Below are 19,616 nucleotides of genomic sequence, written 5' to 3'. Positions count from 1 at the left end.
TTTTAGGTCCATCGCCTCTTCAGGAGAAAGGCAGGCTGATCGCAGTAACAATGCGCGTGGTGAGAGGCCGTCCTTGTCAGGACCAGAGTCCTGCCCTCCGAGGGTCATGGCAGCAGTGAAAGGCTCACGCAGGCATAGGTGGTGGCCGCTAGCCTTCCCCGTCCTCCCCACCTGCAGGAGCTCCTGCAGCACGGTCCCAACTGCTGGCCCTCTCCCCGTGCCCCGGGGGCACCCTGAGACTCCTCCCCGGCCTGAGGCTGAGGGCCAGTGCCGGCACACAGGCCCCTGGCAGCGGCATCCATTCTCTTCGCTCACCTTCCGTGAGAGTGGCCGACAGCAAGACGTTCTGTCGTTCCTGGCACTCTGCGTTGATCGCGTTGAGTATCACCGTGATAGTCTTTTCGAAGCCCAGATCCAAGATTCTGCGGTTTCAGGAGAAGAAAGTTAAATCTAATGCAGACGCCATGTAACCCAGGCTGCAGTCAGATGGACACAGACACAGCCTTCCCTGTGCCTTTCCTGCTTCCAGATCAGCCTCACCTGTCGGCTTCATCCAGAACCAGCCAGCGGATGCGGTTGAAATGAATGTTCTTTGTGGATTTTATATGATCCACCAGACGTCCAGGAGTGGAGATGAGGATATTGATTCCTTTGCGGAGCCTGTGGAAAATCACATGCCAGAGGAGACAGTAAATCACACTGGGCTGTACCAGTGGAAGACACAGGAAAAGGCGAAGGAGACAGATTCGTGTCTAGCAGCATGTGCCACAGCTTGAATCATGACAAACGTGATGACAAGTGGATACAAAGGTCAGAGTTTTCATTTTTCTCTGAAGTTTCTCTCCTATAGAACAGAATTGCTAAGATCTGCAATTACATTAAAATCATAGAACCTTAACTTTGAAAGGAATCTTGACTATGTAATCCGATGCCTTTTACCTGTCCACGGGTCCCTTCTAGCACATTCCAGACACATGGTCGTCTAGCTTGCTCCTGAGGCTTCTTTGCCAGGGAACCTCATAGCTGAATCAGTTATCCCAGAATGTTCTTATACTGAACCTTGGCTGCGACTTCCATGTAACAGGCCTAGCTCTGCCTCCATAGACGAGGTACAATAAATCTAATTTATGACTCTCCAAACATCCTTCGCCCATTAGCCTGGTAATAAAAGCCTCCAGTTTCTAGCTGAGTATGCTTTCTAGCTTCCCCTGCAGGTAAGCATGATCCCAGCCTACGCTCCAGAACAAGACAGGAGGACAGAGAGACAAACGCCATGAGCCCCTGTGGAGGGAGGGCTGATGATCTTGCTCCCGCTGTGGGCCTTAGCTGAGGGTGGGATGGCTACAGTGAGGTGACCTTGGAAACGGAAGCCTCGTGTCACGGCACAAGAAGAGGAGGAGCCCGAGTCCCAACCCTGGAGCACATGTCGGTCTCGGCCGGGCTACCGCCAGGCTTAACTATTTGTGAAAGAAAAGCACACCTCCCACCGCGCTGGTGGCACCGCTGTGTGCTGCCACTGTCATCCAAGCTGAAAGCAAGCCTAGCCAATACTTTCACATTTCCACATTAACATTTCCTCCTCAGGAACAGGCCACACACATAGTTGGGTGTTACTACTAAGCACTACCCTAAAATCCAATGCAAGTTGTTTTAAAAGAATGCAGGCCATTTGGAATTTACTTGTCCCAACCATTTTCTACTGACATAATGACCAGTTCTAACACAGAATTAGGAATCAATGTTTTGGGGTGTAATAAGCAAGGTGCAAAGCAATATGTAATCTTATGATCTTGATTTATAAAAAACACCCAAACTCCAATGTACCCACACAGACTGTCACCAAGAGAGGTGCACTGAATAAGGGGGAATGTGGGGACCGGGTGGGTGGAGTTAAGAAGGTCGTGATCACATGTAACATTATTATATTTGAAATCATTTTCTTGAAATACTAATGTTTATTGCATGTAACATTATTAAAAAAAGAAGGTCATGACCAGATCAGAAGGGAACCCCACAGGTTCAGGACTACCTTAAAAACAGCCCTGTCTAAAGGTGACTGCTCCCTGCTGACTCCGTCTTTCCCTGCACATGGGGCCATGTTTAGGACTGAGTTTTACTGAATAGGAAGACAGAACAGACAGATTAAAAAAGGAATTAAACCTCCCCTACCTGGCTTTTTCAGACTTTCTCTTCTCTCCTCCCATTAACACTCCAGGCACAATCCAGGTAAATGGCTACAGAAAGACATCAGACCAGAATCAATGCACAGCCTGTTTCCTACAAACAGAGACAGGTCTATCCTCCTTCTCCTCAAAGGCATCGGGAGGGGGCCCAGCCCGTGTGGCTCAGTGGTTGAGCATCGACCCATGAACCAGGAGGTCAGTGTTCAATTTCTGGTCAGAGCACAAGCCCAGGTTGCGGGCTCGATTCCCAATAGGGGGCAGGAGACAAACTATCAATGATTTTCCCTTTCCCCTTTTCTCTTTGAAATCAATAAAAAATCTATTAAAAAATAATAATAAGGGCCCTAGCCGGTTTGCTCAGTGGATAGAGCGTCAGCCTATGGACTGAAGGGTCCCGGTTCAATTCCGGTCTAGGGTGCTTGTCCAGGTTGCAGGCTTGACCCCCAGTAGGGGTGTGCAAGAGGCAGCTGATCAGTGATTCTCTTTCCCCATTGATGTTTCTATCTCCCTCCCTCTCCCTTTCTCTCTGAAATCAATAAAAATTTTATAAAAAGGGAATTGGGAGGGGGGTCGGGCTTCGCAGGTAAGAGGTGTTACTGTGTAGACAGGACTGTTAGCACTGCCATACCAGGTCACTGTCAGCAAGAGCCGGATGTAAGGCTGGGTGACCTCCTCCCAACACAGACGGAAACGGGAGCTCTGGAAATGGTTCCAGTGAGTCCCTGCCTTGCTCCCCGGAGCCTGAATGAAACACACATCTCAGTGAGGTGTGTGATCTCTGGGGCTAACATGAAACCTAGGCACAACCCCCACCCCGATGAAGGGCGGACAGGGCAATTCTCAGCCAAATCAGGTGGGCTGGCCGGCTTGGCCTTGGAGCCTCTCTCGTTCTTAAACCCACATGCAGCCTTTCAAGTGGCTTTGCACTGGACCATCTCAAGGTTGCGATACCTGTGAATGTATGTGGCTTGCTAGTGCCTATGATCAATGACAGAACTTTAAGCTCCAGGAAACACCAGTACTCCTGCTCAGCTACAAGCAGGTCGTTAGTGAGGATCAGACCAGTGGAAGCCTCCACGTTATTCCTGGGAGGAGCAGAGACACCCGACGGAGGGAAGAGACTAACTGCGAGCTCTCTGAGAACAAAGAAAAGGCTGCGGCATAGTTCTCTTTCCTCAAAAAGTCAAGAAAAAAAGGTAAAGCTGAAGTCCTGGCGGCCTTACCTTGAGCAGTTTCTGGAAAGTGTCAAAGCTTTGTAGCGCCAGCTGTAAATATTAAGAAGTTATAATGAGCAAGGCATCTTCTTCCTTTATGAGAAATTTAGATGATGGACCAGTAGGGTGATTCATATCCAAACCTGGACCTCCAGTTATGATTCAAGAAAAAATTAATCCTAGCACAGAATCGACTGGAAACATATACATATACTTGTGTGAGACTGACTGTGAGAGCTGTCAGTTTGCAGTGCGGGCAGCCACAGCACATCTATTTCTGGGATGGACACAGACAGCCGCGTGCTCCCTCTGCTGGCTCCTGTCCCCAGAGCGCACAGCGCAGCACAAGGGAAAGGGAAGGCGCCGACCTGGACTCGGCTCTTTAGAAAGAGGTGTAAGCACACGAAGGGGGCAGGGAGCAGTGACGCCGCAGCCTGGCCTTCGGGCTGTGAGGCTGATGTGACTGTGCCCAGGAACATGCCAGGGCCGCAGCTGAGGACCCAGAGACGTATAAAGGAAAGAAAACCAACAAGCCCTGCGGCACCGAATGAAAACGAATGAGGTTCCATAAAACCTGCCCATAATCCCTTTGCCCAAAGATATAGTTCCCACGTGTTCAGGATTCACGAAGCGCCCTAGGAAACAGCCAGTTCGCTGTGGTCAAAACTTAAATAGCCTCACGCCCGCTCCTCCATTGGATGGAGCGGACTGGGCTCTGCAGGACGTGAGGTGAGTGGACCCTCCATCGCCATGAGCAAGTCTCTGCGGGGAATGGTTACATCTGACAGAGAAAATATACCTTCATCGGAAATTGCTTCCCAGGCAAATAAAATATACCAGACCAAAGAGATTTCCACCAGGGAAGAAGACAGATACCAGGAAGCTTAACTTTCAGGAACATTTGTTGGCACGGTAGCTTTCTTTCTTTTTTTTTTAAAGTTCATTTTCAGGGCCGATTGCTTTTATTTTTTAATGAAGTTGGGGTGTAAAAATGAGATTATTTAGGTTTCTTTTAAAAGGACAGAAATGTATAGTGTGGTCAGTGTTTAGATGACAAGGAAACATGATTTTTCAGAGAAGCTGAGTTTCTCTGGTTGAGGACCAGAGGTTGGTCCCCGAGCAAAGGAAAGGGCAATGTGAAGTGATCTGTAGCCAAACACGGACTCAAGTTAAGGTTGGCGCGGCGGAGAGGAAAACGGGGACTCCACTTACAAATCCAACAGGACGTCACTGACAACACTCATCCGCACGTGAGACCGCTTACCTCTCTCGTCGGCACCAGCACCAGCGCGTAGGGGCCGTCACCGCGCTGGGGACAGAGAAGGAAAGAAATGCTCTGAATGAAGGTCCTAAGCGCCAGACACCAGGACCTAAGAGTGGCCACTGGTCACACATCACTAGCCGTCTCAGCCAAGAACAGTGACAAGCCCTGGCGGCCAGCCAGCTGGAGCATCATCCTGTACACACAAAGGCTGCAAGTTTGCTCCCATCAAGGTGCATATGGGAGGTAACCAATTGATGTTTCTCTCTCCCTTCCTCTATGAAAATCAGTAAAAACATACCCTCAGGTAAAGATTAAGAAAAAGGACAAGAGTGCCCACCTCCCTCATTATCATGGAACACTGTTCTAGAGGCTCTGGCCCATGCAATCAGACAAGAGAAAGAATGTCTAAAAATCTGGAAAGCAGAAGGTAAAACTGTCATTATCAGCAAATATTTTATCCTAAAAAAAAATCACTTGAAGCTCTATTATAAAAAAGACAAGTCAACTAGCTAAATGCAAAATTATATATATATAAATAAACTGCTTTTAACAGAAAATGAGGAAATCGAAAGGAGAAAAAAATCAGTTATAATAGCAACAAAAAAGATAAACTTAACAGAAATGTATAAAATCTACATAATGAGAATTTTAAAATACCTCCGAGGAGCATAAAATAAAACCTGAATAAATGGAAAGATGTATCTTGTTCTTGGATAATATTATATATAAGCGAATTCTTCCTAATCAATCCATAAATGTAATGCAATCTTAATAAAAATGCATATGGGCATTTATATGCACATATAAATAAATGCAATCAAGCTGATTTCAAGTTCATATAAAAAAATGTTTAACGAAAACATTTCTGAAAAACATCAGATATTTGAGCAATTTAAATCCACAGTAGTTTTGAAAAATTGACACTGATATATAGAGATTTACAACAGTAAATAGGGTCTAGAGTAGACTCAAATACATGGAGAAATTTAGGAAATAAGGAACATTTTATATCAGGGAAAGAATGGATTATTCAAAGGTCATTTTAGAAAAAAATTTAGAAAAAATTAAGTTGGAATTAAGTTGGCCTTTTTATAGATGACATAAAACTCAGAAACTATAAAACACCGATAAATTTTAATCACATAAAAATTTGAAATTTTGCCCTAGCCGGTTTGGCTCAGTGGATAGAGCGTTGGCCTGCAGACTGAAGGGTCCCAGGTTCAATTCGGGTCAAGGGCATGTACCTTGGTTGCAGGCACCTCCCCAGCAGGGGGCGTGCAGAACATCCCTCTCATCGATGTTTCTAACTCTCTATCCCTCTCCCTTCCTCTCTGTAAAAAAATCAAAAAAAAAATTTTTTTTTAATTTAAAAATAAAAAAAATAATACCCAAACAAAATCAAGAGTCAAATAACAATGTGGGGAAAATTACCCTACACGTAAGAGAAAGGCCAATTTCCCTATCTTATCAGGAAGGTCTATAATTCAACTAAAACTAAAAACATAAAAGAAAACTCAAACAGAAAAATGGAGGCGGACACAAGAAGTTAATTTATGGAAATAATTCAAAATATGGCTTTTACACATATGAAAAGATGTTCAACTTTACTCCTAGGAGAAATTCAAATTGAAACTATAATACAGTATTTTTCCCCTGTCAAATGAGCAAAATTAAACAGCTGATAGTGTGGATAAGGGCATGGGCAAATAGGAACTCTCGTACAATGTTGGTGAGAGTGCACATTGGTATAACTCCTTTAAAGGTCAATTTTGACATTATCTAGCAAATAAAAATGCAAATTCCACTTATGGGAATTTCTCTAAAAGATACACCAGTACCTGTACATAAACTTGTATTTTCCAGAATGTAGAGTATTTATAACAGCCCTGTTTGTAGTAAAATACTGAACAAAATGTACATCCCGCCAATGAAGGAATGACTCAGTAATTTACTGTACAGACAGTGGAATACGAGGCAGCCCTTTAAACACAGGCTTCTTCAACAGATAAGAACTATCCCCACACACACTAAGTGAACAAAAGCGAAGCACAGGACAGCGTGCAGAACAAGCCACCGTTTGTGTAGCAAACAGACAAATGCTTCCATTAGAGAAGCAAGAGGACCTGTACACGTGCACATTTGCTTTATTGGCAGGGCATACTCTAAGAGGACATGCTCTTAAGAGACTGGTGACAAGGACGACTGCATCCTGACAGAACGTCGCATTCAGAGAAGGCAGGGGAGGGAATGACTTGACTTTCACTCTCAATTTTTTGGGTACTGTTTACATTTATTTGCCATATACATTATATCCAAAAGTAATAAGAGTAATAATAATAACAATACAAGAAGAAAACGAAGTAATGTGATAAAGGCCCCGAAAGCAACAGTGCCTTGCGCCTCGAAAGCGCTCACAGACAGGGACTGGATCGAAACAATGAGAGCAGCAGCTAAGTGCAGACTTAGCCGCCAATTCAATCACAAGCATGGTTTGCATGTTTTGCATAGGAGACATTTACCCACAAGGAGAAAAGGATTTGGAATTCAAACTAGAGCCGCCTGTACTCAACATCAACTTGGCGAGCCTGCGCTGAAGCCGGGCGAGGAACGGTAAACATGTTAGTACAACGGTAGCGACGTGCCCCAGTGTGACGGTAGGAGATTCTGACATTTCAAAGGTGTTACTACACAGACGGAAAGAAAGAAAAAGCAATTCCTCACCGAGCAGAAGTGAGTGAAGAGGATGGATGTGATGTCAGAAGAATCAGAGCCAAAATGACTGAGCGAGTGTGCACAGCAGAGCAGCCCTTTCCCGTTTCATTCCCAAAGTAATGGAAGACTCCGTTGGGGGCCTTGAATTTGCTGCTCCCTCCACATATGATTTTTACAGGTCAAATCATTTTACAATGAACTCCAAGGGTCTATATGAGTATTACTTGAAATCAGTGAGTTAAATTTGGGCTTGGAAAACTCTCTCTACAGAATATTTCAGTCTTGAATAGGATGAGTTGTTAGTGATATTAAAAATAGTTGAGCAAATTAAAAGCAACTGCCTAGCTTGTTAATGGTTCTGAATATAAGTGAATCAAGCCATTGCCCTTTAAACAGCCCTGGGAGCGTGTTGATGATGATGACAGCCCCCACAACGAGCAGGTGGTTCCCAGGTGACAGGCACCATTCTCAGCCCTCCATGTGCACCCAGCTGACTTGCTCCTCACCCCAGGAGAGAGGCACTGCAGTCGCTATGGCACCGGTGAAGTCAGGGAGGCAGAGGGTGAAATGGTCTGCCTAGAGTCACGCTCAGACTGGAGCACAGCTGCCCACCGCACGGGCTCCCCAGTGTGTAATCTAACCTCCCCTGTCCTCAGTCCCCATCTATGAGACCAGACAGGTGGGCTAGCACTGCAGGACCCACCCCAGCTCCAATACCCCCCAACTCCCCAACTCTGAGTGAACTAACGCCTTGCCCTGGCATTTCTGGAGCATGTCAGGGGGGAGGCTCCACCGCACTGTCATGATGACCTGCTTCTCCTCTCTGTTCCCCGTCGACGCTAAGGAGTACTGCGGACTCTCACTGAGTGCCACGGGAAGGAAAAGGCAGTCACCGCAGGAAATAAACATCTCACTCACCCCTTCAGAGAAAGCTAGCATTCATCGTCTGATAGGCATCTTTCTCATCTTTTTTATATACACACAGATTTCATCATCATTGACGAAGTTGGAGTCATACGCTATGTGCCTGTTTGTAACCTGCCTTATTTCAATTACATGGCAAGAACACAGTTCACAAATAATACTTGAAAAAAAAATAGCACTTTTACTGGCTCTAGAAAGTTCCATAATTTGGATGATTGTGTATGACTTCTGTTTTATTCATTTACAATCATTTACATAGTTTAAATAAAATTTAAACTGACTCATTTTGAAATAGTTTCAGATTTACAAAACAATGCACAGCCCTGGCCATGTAGCTCAGTTGGTTAGAGCATCATCCCAATACACCAAGGTTGCAGGTTCAATCCCCCGTCAGGGCACATACAGGAATCAACCAATGAATGCATAAGTGGGACAACAAATCGATGTTTCTCTCTCTCTCTCTAAAATCAATCAACCAACCAATAAAAATTGCAAAAGTAGTACAAAGAACTCCCTGAAACCCTTCTCCCCGCTGCCTCATATGGTATGGATTCTCAAAATCACAGGACAATGATCAGAACCAGGAAATGAACACTGATTAAACACTATTAACTAACCTATAGGCCTCATTCAAATCCCAGTAACTGACCTACCACCGTCCTTTCCCCAGACGAGGATCCAGCTCCGGACCAGACCTGCATTGAGTGGTCACGTCTCCTTTGTTTCTTACTCTGGGTCGTTCTGTGGTATTTCTTTGTCTTTTGTGACCTTAATGCTTTTGAACAAGGGTACTGGTCAGCTGTTTTGTAGGACATCCTTCGATTTGGGTTTGGCTGATGTTTGCTTATGATTAAACTCAGGTTATGTGCTTTGGGCAAGAAGACTACTGAAGCGGAGCTGCGTCCTCCGGACCTGCAGCACACAAGGGCCGTGAGGCCCACGTCTTAGCGCCGGTGGCGCCAGCTGGATGGCTTGGTTAGGAGGCAGCCAGGCTTCCCGCTGGAAGGTTAGTTTCCCTTTGTGATTAAGAGCGCCTTGTGGGGAGCTGGTCTGAAACCATGTAAATAGACCATTTCATCACTTCCACCCACTCAGTTAGCAGCTGTGACGATTCCTGCCTGGAACACTCCCCCTGTGGCCCTGCCTGCCAAAGGCTGCTGCTCTATTTCCATCTCTCGTCCACATTTTCCTTCGCATTTCTACTGTGAGGAAGGGCTTTCCCTTCCGCCACTTATTTACTCAGGCATTTCTTCTTATCAGTTTGGACTCATGGAGTTTGTTTAAGTTTATGGGCTATAATCCAACACTCTCATTATTTATTTTGGCACTCAACGATCAGATGGGCTCGATACACATCTAATCGTGCATGTCCAAACCGAGAAAAAAGGAACCAATTAGCTCTTATCTGACTCCTATTTCTGACCTCGCTGTTTCCTTTAGAGACGAAGCAGGGCTGTATTTGTGGGATTCTGGGCCGGGTTTTGAGATGACACCTATGTCTGTGGAAGGTGGCGGTTAACTGGCTTCCCAGGGAACACCAAGGACCCAATTGTGGCCCAGGCACTAACTGTTTCACAACTGAAGGAAGCTTCTAGAACAGCCGTGGGCAAACTATGGCCCACGGGCCGGATCGGCCCATTTGAAATGAATAAAACTTAAAAAAAAAAAGACCGTACCCTTTTATGTAATGATGTTTCCTCTGAATTTATATTAGTTCACACAAACACTCCATCCATGCTTCTGTTCCGGCCCTCTGGTCCAGTTTAAGAACCCACTGTGGCCCTCGAGTCAAAAAGTTTGCCCACCCCTGTTCTAGAACATGCTCAACACCAGGCGGCCCATTGTCAAACTCACTAATTGGGTGCTTATTTCCACATCTACTATTCATGCAAACCACATTTACATATACCGCTCACCTTTCTTAGGCAGAAGAGCTTGTCTCTGGAGCCACAGAGACCTGAGGTGGGAATGCAGTTCCCCATTACTCGCCACATGGTCTGGGTAAGTTACTGAACTTCCCCAAGCCTCCATTTTTCATGTAAACCTGGGGTAACAGTAATACTGACAACTCGGTGGGGCCAAGGCAGCTAAAGATTCAAGATCACACAGGCAAGGCATCTGGCAGCACCTGACATACGTCCTGTTAGACCTACTATGATGGTGGTGAATCCCTTTGCTCTGCTGCATGCTGGGCAGCCCGCGGAGGCAGCCGCTGTGAGAAATGCAGTAAACAGGCGAGGAAACAATGCGAAGGGAAGGCGGAGTCTTCCGGTCCCGGTATCACGGCCGTGCTTCCGCCTGATGGTTCCCATGCGCTATGACCAACATGGAGAAGCACACTCACACTCACCTGTATTTTTGTTTTCATTGCTTGAAGGGACTGGACCACAGGGATGCAATAGGCAAGAGTTTTACCTTTTAAAAAAGTAAAAAAGACATTAAAACCAAAGCCCCTGTGGATGACAGTAAGGAAAGCAGCCCTGCTCCCCACGGGCAGCCCTGAATCTGGGGAAAGGGAAGAGCAAGCCCACGGCCAAGAGGCAGAAACGGAGCCCACTGTCTCACACTCCTCTGTACACTCGGTCCTCCTACAAAACTGCAGCTCCAGCTCCTTCCTTCCTCTAACGCAGCGGTTCTCAACCTGTGGGTCGCGACCCCTTTGGGGGTTGAACGACCCTTTCACAGTCGAACGACCCTTTCACAGGGGTCGCCTAAGACCATCGGAAAACACATAATTACATATTGTTTTTGTGATGAATCACTATGCTTTAATTATGTTCAATCTGTAACAATGAAAATACATCCTGCATATCAGATATTTACATGACGATTCATAACAGTAGCAACATTACAGCTATGAAGTAGCAACGAAAATAATGTTATGGCTGGGGGTCACCACAACATGAGGAACTGTATTAAAGGGTCGCGGCATTAGGAAGGTTGAGAGCCACTGCTCTAACGGGACTCGGTGATACATTCCCTAAACTACACAAAAGCTTGAGGGCTGTCTCCAGAAGCTAGACAGCGCCTCCTCTGCAGTGTCTAACCTCTCGAATGCACTCTGTGGCAAGTAAAGTCCTCTGTGGTGCTAGAGTGGGAGGGGCCCGGCGAGCCCCAGCCGCTAGAGACTGGGAGAAACCCAGGATGGCGACAACTTGGGGTTTCCTCCCCAGAATGACGGCTGAGTTGGGGGGAGTGGAGAAGAGCTGATGAAGGGCACAAGAGGGTCAGAGAACATGCCTGAGTTGTTCTGGAACATGCCAAAGCAGGTTCCATGTCTGAGCAACCGACTGCATCCCAGCAGTGTGTGCTCGGGCCAGAGCTCTGTGTAATAGCAGAAGAAAATACGCATCGCCAATGGAGTAAGGACGGGCAGCTCTGGCACAGATCGGGGGACCTGGCCCAGCCCTGAGTCAGGCTCTGAGGAACGAGAGCAGAACTGGACTCGCACGGCTCTGTCCATCGCCCCCTTCCTATCACTATGTGAATTAATCCAGGGCTCTGATCGAAAGCATGGCCTCCCCTTCCTCAAACACAACAAAGCAGCCACTACCACGAGCAGACACCTCTCTCTATAACCCAGGCCAGGACTGTGGCTGGGCTTCTGGGGGGAGGGCAGAAGTTAAATGACGGCTGACCTGAGCCCGTCTGAGATCTCACGAGAGCGTCTCTGCCTTCCAGCAGCGCAGGAATGCTTTGCTTCTGGACACTTGGGCCACCCAAAAGAAAGAACATGGTTAGCCACACACATCACCCACGTGCGTTTACAGGCAGACATGCAGGACACACCGAAGGCAACTGCCCATGCGCTGCTCTACCGGCTGCCTCCTTAGAAGTTACCGAAACAGTCAAGTGAAGATGCTGAGACACTTCTCATGAGCAGGAGAATAAAACCCTCAGCTACGGTCCTGGAACTTAGCTGAAATGCTGAGGCAAGCCAGAGAGTGGCCGTCCCATCATACCAGCTAAGAACAAAAACGGGACTGCATGACGACAGCCTGGCGCTGGTGAAAGCATCTGCCGTGCCCTCTTGCCTCTGGAAGAGGGAACACGAAAGGCGGCAACACAGTAGGGGAAGATCCCCGCACAGAGGAGTAAAGGAAGCTGTGAGCCCCCGAGAGCCAGGAACTGCTTCACGCTGCAGAAAACCAGGACATAACTGCAGGGACACACGGGGCATGTGTCCACTTGCGCATTTAAACACCAGCAACCGAAAGGGGAGAGGAACCATTTAAAGTGGGTCGACAAAACTGAACAAATGGTGAGGGTGCTTCCTTTATTCTTAACATTCCTATTTTTACCTATAGAAGCACACACACTCAGAGAGGACTCTCGCCTCTGGGAGTCTTCGTTAGTCACAAACCTTTTTTAAGTTTTTCGTATCCCATTACACCCAACCACATATTCACGTCTGTCTTTTAGGTTGACTATATCCTACTACCAAGAAACTGCACGAGACATTCTGTATTTTTAACAAATTACTTTCAGGGAAGCACGAACAGCAGTGAGGTCTTATGCAGACCATCTTCCAGGCCAGAGACCTCCTACAGTTTAGAGGTAAGGGTTTCCCCATTTGGCAGGTGGAGAAACCGAGGGGCTGAGGGACAGGCTGAACCCTCAACAGCCAACAACCTGGCATTGTTCTCTAACACTAACACACAAATTGGCTCAGTCTTCCACAGACAATTCAGATTCCATACAATTTTACCCACTTAAGTCCTAAGAACATCAGGCTTCGCCTGGAACTCTTACCTGGTCATATGAAATATGTTCAAGACTGTATTTAGTGTGGAAATCTGAAAGAGAAGAAAAAAATATATATATATATATTCTTTAACTATCAAACTTTTAGTATAAATTTATATAAAATAAAAATATATTTATATTTGCAAATAAGGATGCAAAAAAACAACCCAAAAAACCCCACCACAGATGAAACTGGTTACCACGGTGGTGCTCAGCAGGGGGTGATTCTGCCCAATGAGGCAACCCCTGGAGAAATCTCTGGTTGTTAAAACTGTGGGAGGGGCGCTACCGGCATCAAGTGAGCAGGGGCTCGGGATGCCGCTCAACACCCTACAGTGAGCTATCACCCCAATATGCGCGCCGCCGCAAGGCTGAGAAACCCTGCTCAGACCTGTGGGTGAGCCAACGGGCTGTGTGACCCACCCTGAAGGAGGAGGTAAGCCAGGACCATGCGAGCAAAGGGAATCCCTGAAGTTCATGGATTTCCTCTCCTTTCTCATAAAGCATGGCAAACTCAGTCATGGGAAAGAAAAAAGGGTTCATTTGTTTATAGAAAATGCACGTTAAAATAGTCTCTTTCTCCTTCGATTCTTTATAACCATAGACGTTCCTTAGCAGCAAGATGCAGCTCAGTCCCCCCTTATGGCCACTGTGACATCTGTGCCCAGAGAGCCTCAAAGTCACATCTACCCAGTCATGAGGAGGCTGAGTTAAAGCCCTGTAAACGGATCTCAGTCCTAAACTGAACTGGGGAGGGAACGGGTGAGGGGGAAGGGGACACAGTGAGCGGCTAAGCTCGCCGCGCGCCGCACTGCCCTGGAAGAGTGCTTACCGATCTGAGCTCACACGGTAACTGGGAGCAGAGCCCCTGAGCGGCGATGTCTCTCTCCCTAGGCTGTCCTTTCAGACGTTCAGCATGAATAAGTCCACCAAACCAGCGACCCTCTGAACCACAGAGAGGAACTTACCAGATGTGGGTGGAGGTCCAGCTCATGAAAAGCATCTGAAGAAAACACCTTTTCTTGCACCTGCTTGACCTCAGGTCTGCAAATGACGAACAAAATCGGGTGTGAGTTCCCACTAACAAAAAAAAAGGCAGAGTCCACCAGCCCTTTCCTCCCGAGGTGCGCTGCCCTGGGCGTACCTGGGGAGCTCCGGAATCTCAGGGTTGTTTTTAAACAACGATGAAGTCTTAACGCCCGGCTTCTGCTCTTGGCTTTTCTCACTCGCACCAGCCAAAGCCTTCTTCCGAGAAAACACCTTCTGCGCCTTCCCCTTCAGGCCCCTCTGCGCTGGCTTAGCAGCGGTTTTCTTGGCGGGGAGAGAGGACGCCGCATTCCCCCGTTTGGCTGGGGGAGCCTCATTGGACGCTTGGCGTTTCCTTTTGGTGGCCTGTGCTCGCTGTGTCATTCCCCAAAGGAAAGAGCAACGAGAGGTGCATTAGTCCATGAAGGCAGACCTCAGAGTGAAGCGTCACTGCCCACGGAATGGCATCTCCCCGCAGAGATCATTAGGCCCCATATGTCAAGCGACAGTTTAGGGCCTGCCATCAGGCTCTTTGACTCGGCTTTTTTCCTCCAAAAGCAAAACCCCACAAAGCTCAACTCACTCACCTATGAGACCTCACCATCCATCGTAACTACCAACTCAGCCAAGATGAGGGGGAGGAGCAGGAGGGAGAAGCATTTTTCGGGCTCAATATTAACCAGCAAGTTTATTTTCAGAGAAGTCTGGCTGCTAAGTCAGTCCATACCGCTAGGGACCCACTACATGAGAACCGGGGTGGGAGAGAATAAATCTTCTCTCTCTACCAACAAAGCCCGGGGGGACTATGCTGCGTCTAGCTCGTGCCCAGGAAGCAGAAACCTCCATCACTGCGGCCCCAGAGCGCTTGGATCACCCCATCTTCCCCTCGAGCTGCGCCCCCAGATTCCGATGGCGTGGAGACAATTCCTACTCGCAGTTCCCATTCCAAATGGGAATCCTGTTCCAGCCATCACTCCTCCCACAATTCTTCCAACTCCCCTCGCCCTTCAATCCCCGCCCCCCCCCCCCCCATCACTGACCACAGGCTACATCACCAGGTTATTTTCTTGCCTGTGGGGTCCTATTTCCATAACGTGAATGTGATTGAGTACACACTGTCCAACTACCCCAGGAGGAGAAACATCCAATCCCTCCATTTTCTCTGGCCTTCTCTTCCAATTCACACAGGAAAAGAAAACATCGTGTGAGTGGCCAGTGCCTGCTCCTCTGGAGCTTTGGTTTCTCTGGGAATGTTCTTTTCCTCTTAGCTTGAAATGATGACTTTCATGTGCGCACCAGCTGGTTTTATGTTTAGTTTTAAAATATATTTTATTGACTTCAGAGAGGAAGGAAGAAAAAGAGAGATAGAAACATCAATGATGAGAGAGAATCCTCGATAGGCTGCCTCCTGCATGCCCTTCCTGGGGATCGAGCCCAAAACCTGGGCATGTGCCTTAGACCGGAATCAAACCCAGGACCCTTCAGTCCACAGGCCGATGCTCTATCCACTGAGTCAAACGGGCTAGGGCCCTTATTATTATTTTTTTTATATATAGATTTGTATTGATTTCAGAGAAAGGAAGGGAAAGGGAGAATCATTGATAGTCTGCCTCCTGCCCCCTACTGGGGATCGAGCCCACAACCCTGGCATGTGCCCTGACCAGGAATTGAACCACGACCTCCTGGTTCATAGGTCAACGCTCAACCACTGAGCCATGCCAGCTGGGCACACACCAGCTTGTTTTAGCCATGACAATTTGCTTCAGACTAACCTACCAATAATAGTTATTTGTTCCTGGCAACCATAAGGTCTTCTATATCTAAGTAATTTAATAAACACACTTCAAACATTTAATATTAATCATAAGTACTGACCTACTTCATTTTACAAATTTTTTACAAAGTCCCAAGTGCATGAATTTTCAGATTAAAGAAAGAAAGAAAAAGAAATAAAAAAGAGATGAAGTCAAATGTCAGGTCTGTTGAATCATCTGCAGGGCAGAATGAAATGTGCAGATTTTATCCCGTTCATGGCACATGGACTACCGGAGCATGAAAAGGCACAAAGGCCACTCCCACCAGGCGCACACTTCCCACCCCAGGCCCTGACAGGTGGCCTTGCAGTTGCTGTCTATATACCTCCTCTTCTGGTCTCATCCCTCAAGGCGGCCAGATTCTAGGGGTTTAGAAGCTGTTTCTGACCTTCAGGCAGGATCTGCCGCCTTGAACATCTACCTCTGAGCCTGAGTATGCTTTCTGCAGCAACACAGAACGAGTGCTTCCTCTGCACATAATATTCCTTCGTACATCAAATGACTGCCTTTCTCCCTCCTCTTTGGACTAAATATTCCAAATAGGACACAGATTTTAGATCCCTTACTATCCAGCTCACCCTTTATTCCCATGCCATCTTCTCTCTAAAAACAAGTACTCAGAGTTAAGCACAGTATTAGACAGGCTTTCCATGGCTCTTAGGCTAAAATAAAAAATCTGTAATTTGATCTACAAAGCCCTCTAGAATCTGGCTCTGCCCATCTCGCCAGTCTCAGCTGTACCCTCTGCTGTCCTGGTCGTCCTTAATTCTTAGCTTGTGCCACGCTCCTTCCCTCCTCAGGGCCTTTGCACGTGCTGTTCCCACACCCATGTCTCCAAACCTCCCTCTGGCTGGCCAACGAACACTCATCCTTCAGTTCTAGGCTTACTTGTCCTTGGAAGAGTCTTTCCTGGTCTCCTCTCTCCACCCAGGCCGCCCCTGCATTGGCTCATGCCTGGCACACAGTGTGTGCTCAATAAACATGTGTGAGGTGAACGAATTACACGCAATGGAATTTTCCCTTTCCACAATCTGGACACTTCGACTACTGTTAGCTTCCCCCACCCACAATACATTAACTTCAAATACTGGCCACTCAGCAGCTATCCGCAGCCTGATCCTTAGGGTACAAAGCTGCAAGATTAGCACGCTCGTGAAAGAGACCAAAGTGCAACACCCAAAACCCAAACCTAGAGCTGTACCATAGAAGAGTCTGTGCATAGGGTTAGGAGCGCCCATGGCCAGGGGACAGGAATGCTTCTCGAGGTGGCATCTGAGCAGAGAGGGGCAAGGACATACCTAGATCTACTTAAAATTAGCTGCACAGCACTAAGCAAGTCACTTCTCTCTGAGGCTGTCCTTCCCCTGTAAAATGAGGGGCTATGGCAGATGACCTCTGGGGCCTCCTAGCCCTAAAAGTCTAGATACCACGTCCTTGATGTTAATAAACATACTGAGTAGTTAGTACTTATGTGAATTAACTCACTTATCAATACAGGTATGGTATCATCTCTTTGAGCTGAGAACACTGAGGTGTGAGATGAGCTGCCCCAGGACCACAGAGGGACCCAGGCTTTGCCCGGCATCATCTCACAGCCCAGGTTCCTGATGATAATGCTATGATACTACTTACTTGCTGTATGATGTTTCGTTAGAAAACATCATGAATAGTTTGATCCCTATTTTGTTTTGAGTCGTTTTCTACAAAGGACAGATACCAAAATGTTAACCAGGCTGATGGGTGTGTGTTTTTAAATCTACTTTTGGAATTTTCTAATTATTAATTAATATTTTCAAAATCATTAACTTTGTTTTAATAATCAGGAAAAAAAAACTTTAGAAAGAAAATATCCTGCACCGAGTTCGAAGTCTTTCCAAATCCAGTGCACTGGCTACCCATCCCAAGTGCAGGCTACTGGCAAATTTGATCAGCACAATCCTCATTCAAGACCCAAATGAAGATGTAGACAAGACCACTGCAGACACTTGTCATCACCTCATTAACACCCTTTTGACACAATCATTCAAACACTGGTAAAATCAGACATCCTACGTTTATTTACGCAACTCACTCAGAATCAGTAAGTGCTTCTTATGTGTTAGTTACAAGGCAAGTACCTGGTACAGGCACCCCACCGCCCTCCCGATGTAGCAATACTATTGCACAAAATGGAGCCCAGATGAACTGACTTATGTTTTATCATTTATTAAATGCCTGATTCAGGAAATGTATAGTTTTTACGTACATCACCTTTTCCACCGTCATAATAACCTTATGTAAAGTAGAAGTGACTGTTCTCACTTTATGGCTAGGAAAAGGAAGGTCAGAGAGGTGAAGTAACTTCCTCCAGGTCACAGAGCTAGTGGGTGGCAAGGCCGGCACCTAATCCCAGGTCTGTCTCACTCCAAACCCCACGCTGCCCCCACATTCCTTCCTTCCTCCTCCTACCTCATCCCCACCCCCCCATGCGGCCACACCACTGGCAAGCCAGAAACTTTACCCCCAAACCTGCAAATCCTAAAGTTGGTCGCACACGGGCACACAAAAAAATAAATAAATAAATAAAAATCATCAAAGAGCCCTAACCGGTTTGGCTCAGTGGATGGAGCGCCGGCCTGCGGACTGAAAGGTCCCAGGTTCGATTCCCGTCAAGGGCTTGTACCTCGGTTGCGGGCACATCCCCGGGAGGAGGTGTGCAGGAGGCAGCTGATCGATGTTTCTCTCTCATCGGTGTTTCTAACTCTCTATCCCCTAACCCTTCCTCTCTGTAAAAAATCAATAAAACATATAAAAAAAAATTTAAAAAAAATCAAAGAGCAGCGAGACACTGGGTGTTAGTTTATAAGAACTCAAGGAATTTCGGCCGCCCCGAAACTTGGCAATAGAATTTTCAAAGGATGATCTGTTGCTTTTTCCAAGAATACACACACACACAAGTTTTTGGTACGAGACTGCGCTTTTCCTGGGGTTTGAAGTCACGCGATTTTTCAAGCGCTTTTCTGCCCGGACCCCTCCCCTTTTCCGGGCGGGAAGTCCATCCTCCTGGACACCAGTTTCCCGCCCCCCCCCCCCTCCCCGCCGAGGGAGTTACCCCGACGAGCTGGATTTACTTTCCCCCTCTCTGCACAGGGATGGCGTCCAGGTCATTTTCTGAAAGCACTTAGAGAAACCCCGGTCTCCAATCCTCGCTGCGGGAACCAACGACCCTGGCGGTCGAGAAAAAACGATGGCCGCGAGACGCGGGTGGGGTCAGGGCTGGGCCTCGGGCCCCAGCGTCCACGCTCGCTTCCAGGGGAGGCGGCTCCAGCCCGGGCCCCCGACTCCATCGACCAGCGGCCCCGCCGGCTCTCCCCCCGAGGGTGGGGGTGTAATCTGCCCTTAAACACCCGTGGCTCGGCGACACCTCCAGAATCGGTCCGACTCCCCCCCACCCCCCGCCCCTCAACTCCGGAAATCATTCCAAATCGGGCCGAGGCCACACGGCCTCTCGGGCCTGTGCAGACGGGCCTGTGGGCGGTGGGAACTCACCCGCCTCGCCGGGGCCGCGCGGGGCCCGGAGGACGTCCCGGCGGCGGCGGCGGCGGGCTCGGAAAGCTGGAGGGGCGCTCCGTCGGTGACTGCCATGGCCGGCGGGGAGGCACGGACACTCGCGGACCAGCGGGCGCGTCTGGACCTCGACAACTAGGGCCGTGGCTCCGCTGGCGCTCACGTGGGACGCGCGCGAGGACCCCGC

At 47.8% G+C, this 19,616-nt stretch overlaps 1 protein-coding gene across 2 annotated transcripts in view; it reads right to left on the bottom strand.

Annotated features, from left to right (window-relative positions):
* DDX31 (DEAD-box helicase 31) overlaps window positions 1-19,615 on the bottom strand; it is a 58,194-nt gene extending 38,579 nt beyond the window's left edge. The window contains exons 1-11 of one of the 2 annotated variants that reach the window (XM_036329262.1): window positions 19,412-19,615; window positions 14,188-14,444; window positions 14,012-14,087; window positions 13,050-13,093; window positions 11,936-12,006; window positions 10,648-10,712; window positions 4,662-4,706; window positions 3,407-3,448; window positions 2,170-2,234; window positions 541-660; window positions 316-422 (exon numbers count right to left, since the gene is read on the bottom strand). In XM_036329262.1, coding sequence (XP_036185155.1) covers window positions 316-422; window positions 541-660; window positions 2,170-2,234; window positions 3,407-3,448; window positions 4,662-4,706; window positions 10,648-10,712; window positions 11,936-12,006; window positions 13,050-13,093; window positions 14,012-14,087; window positions 14,188-14,444; window positions 19,412-19,507 — 988 coding nt within the window. In that variant the 5' untranslated portion in view covers window positions 19,508-19,615. The remainder of the gene's footprint in view (window positions 1-315; window positions 423-540; window positions 661-2,169; window positions 2,235-3,406; window positions 3,449-4,661; window positions 4,707-10,647; window positions 10,713-11,935; window positions 12,007-13,049; window positions 13,094-14,011; window positions 14,088-14,187; window positions 14,445-19,411) is intronic. The other variant, XM_036329261.1, reaches the window with a different exon arrangement.
* Window position 19,616: the final 1 nt, after the last annotated feature.

Source organism: Myotis myotis, unplaced genomic scaffold (genome assembly GCF_014108235.1).
Source record: "Myotis myotis isolate mMyoMyo1 unplaced genomic scaffold, mMyoMyo1.p scaffold_m19_p_12, whole genome shotgun sequence".
NCBI classification, from domain to species: Eukaryota; Metazoa; Chordata; class Mammalia; order Chiroptera; family Vespertilionidae; genus Myotis; species Myotis myotis.
The sequence above is the reverse complement of the archived record's forward strand: the minus strand, read 5'-3'. Positions and strand labels throughout refer to the sequence as shown.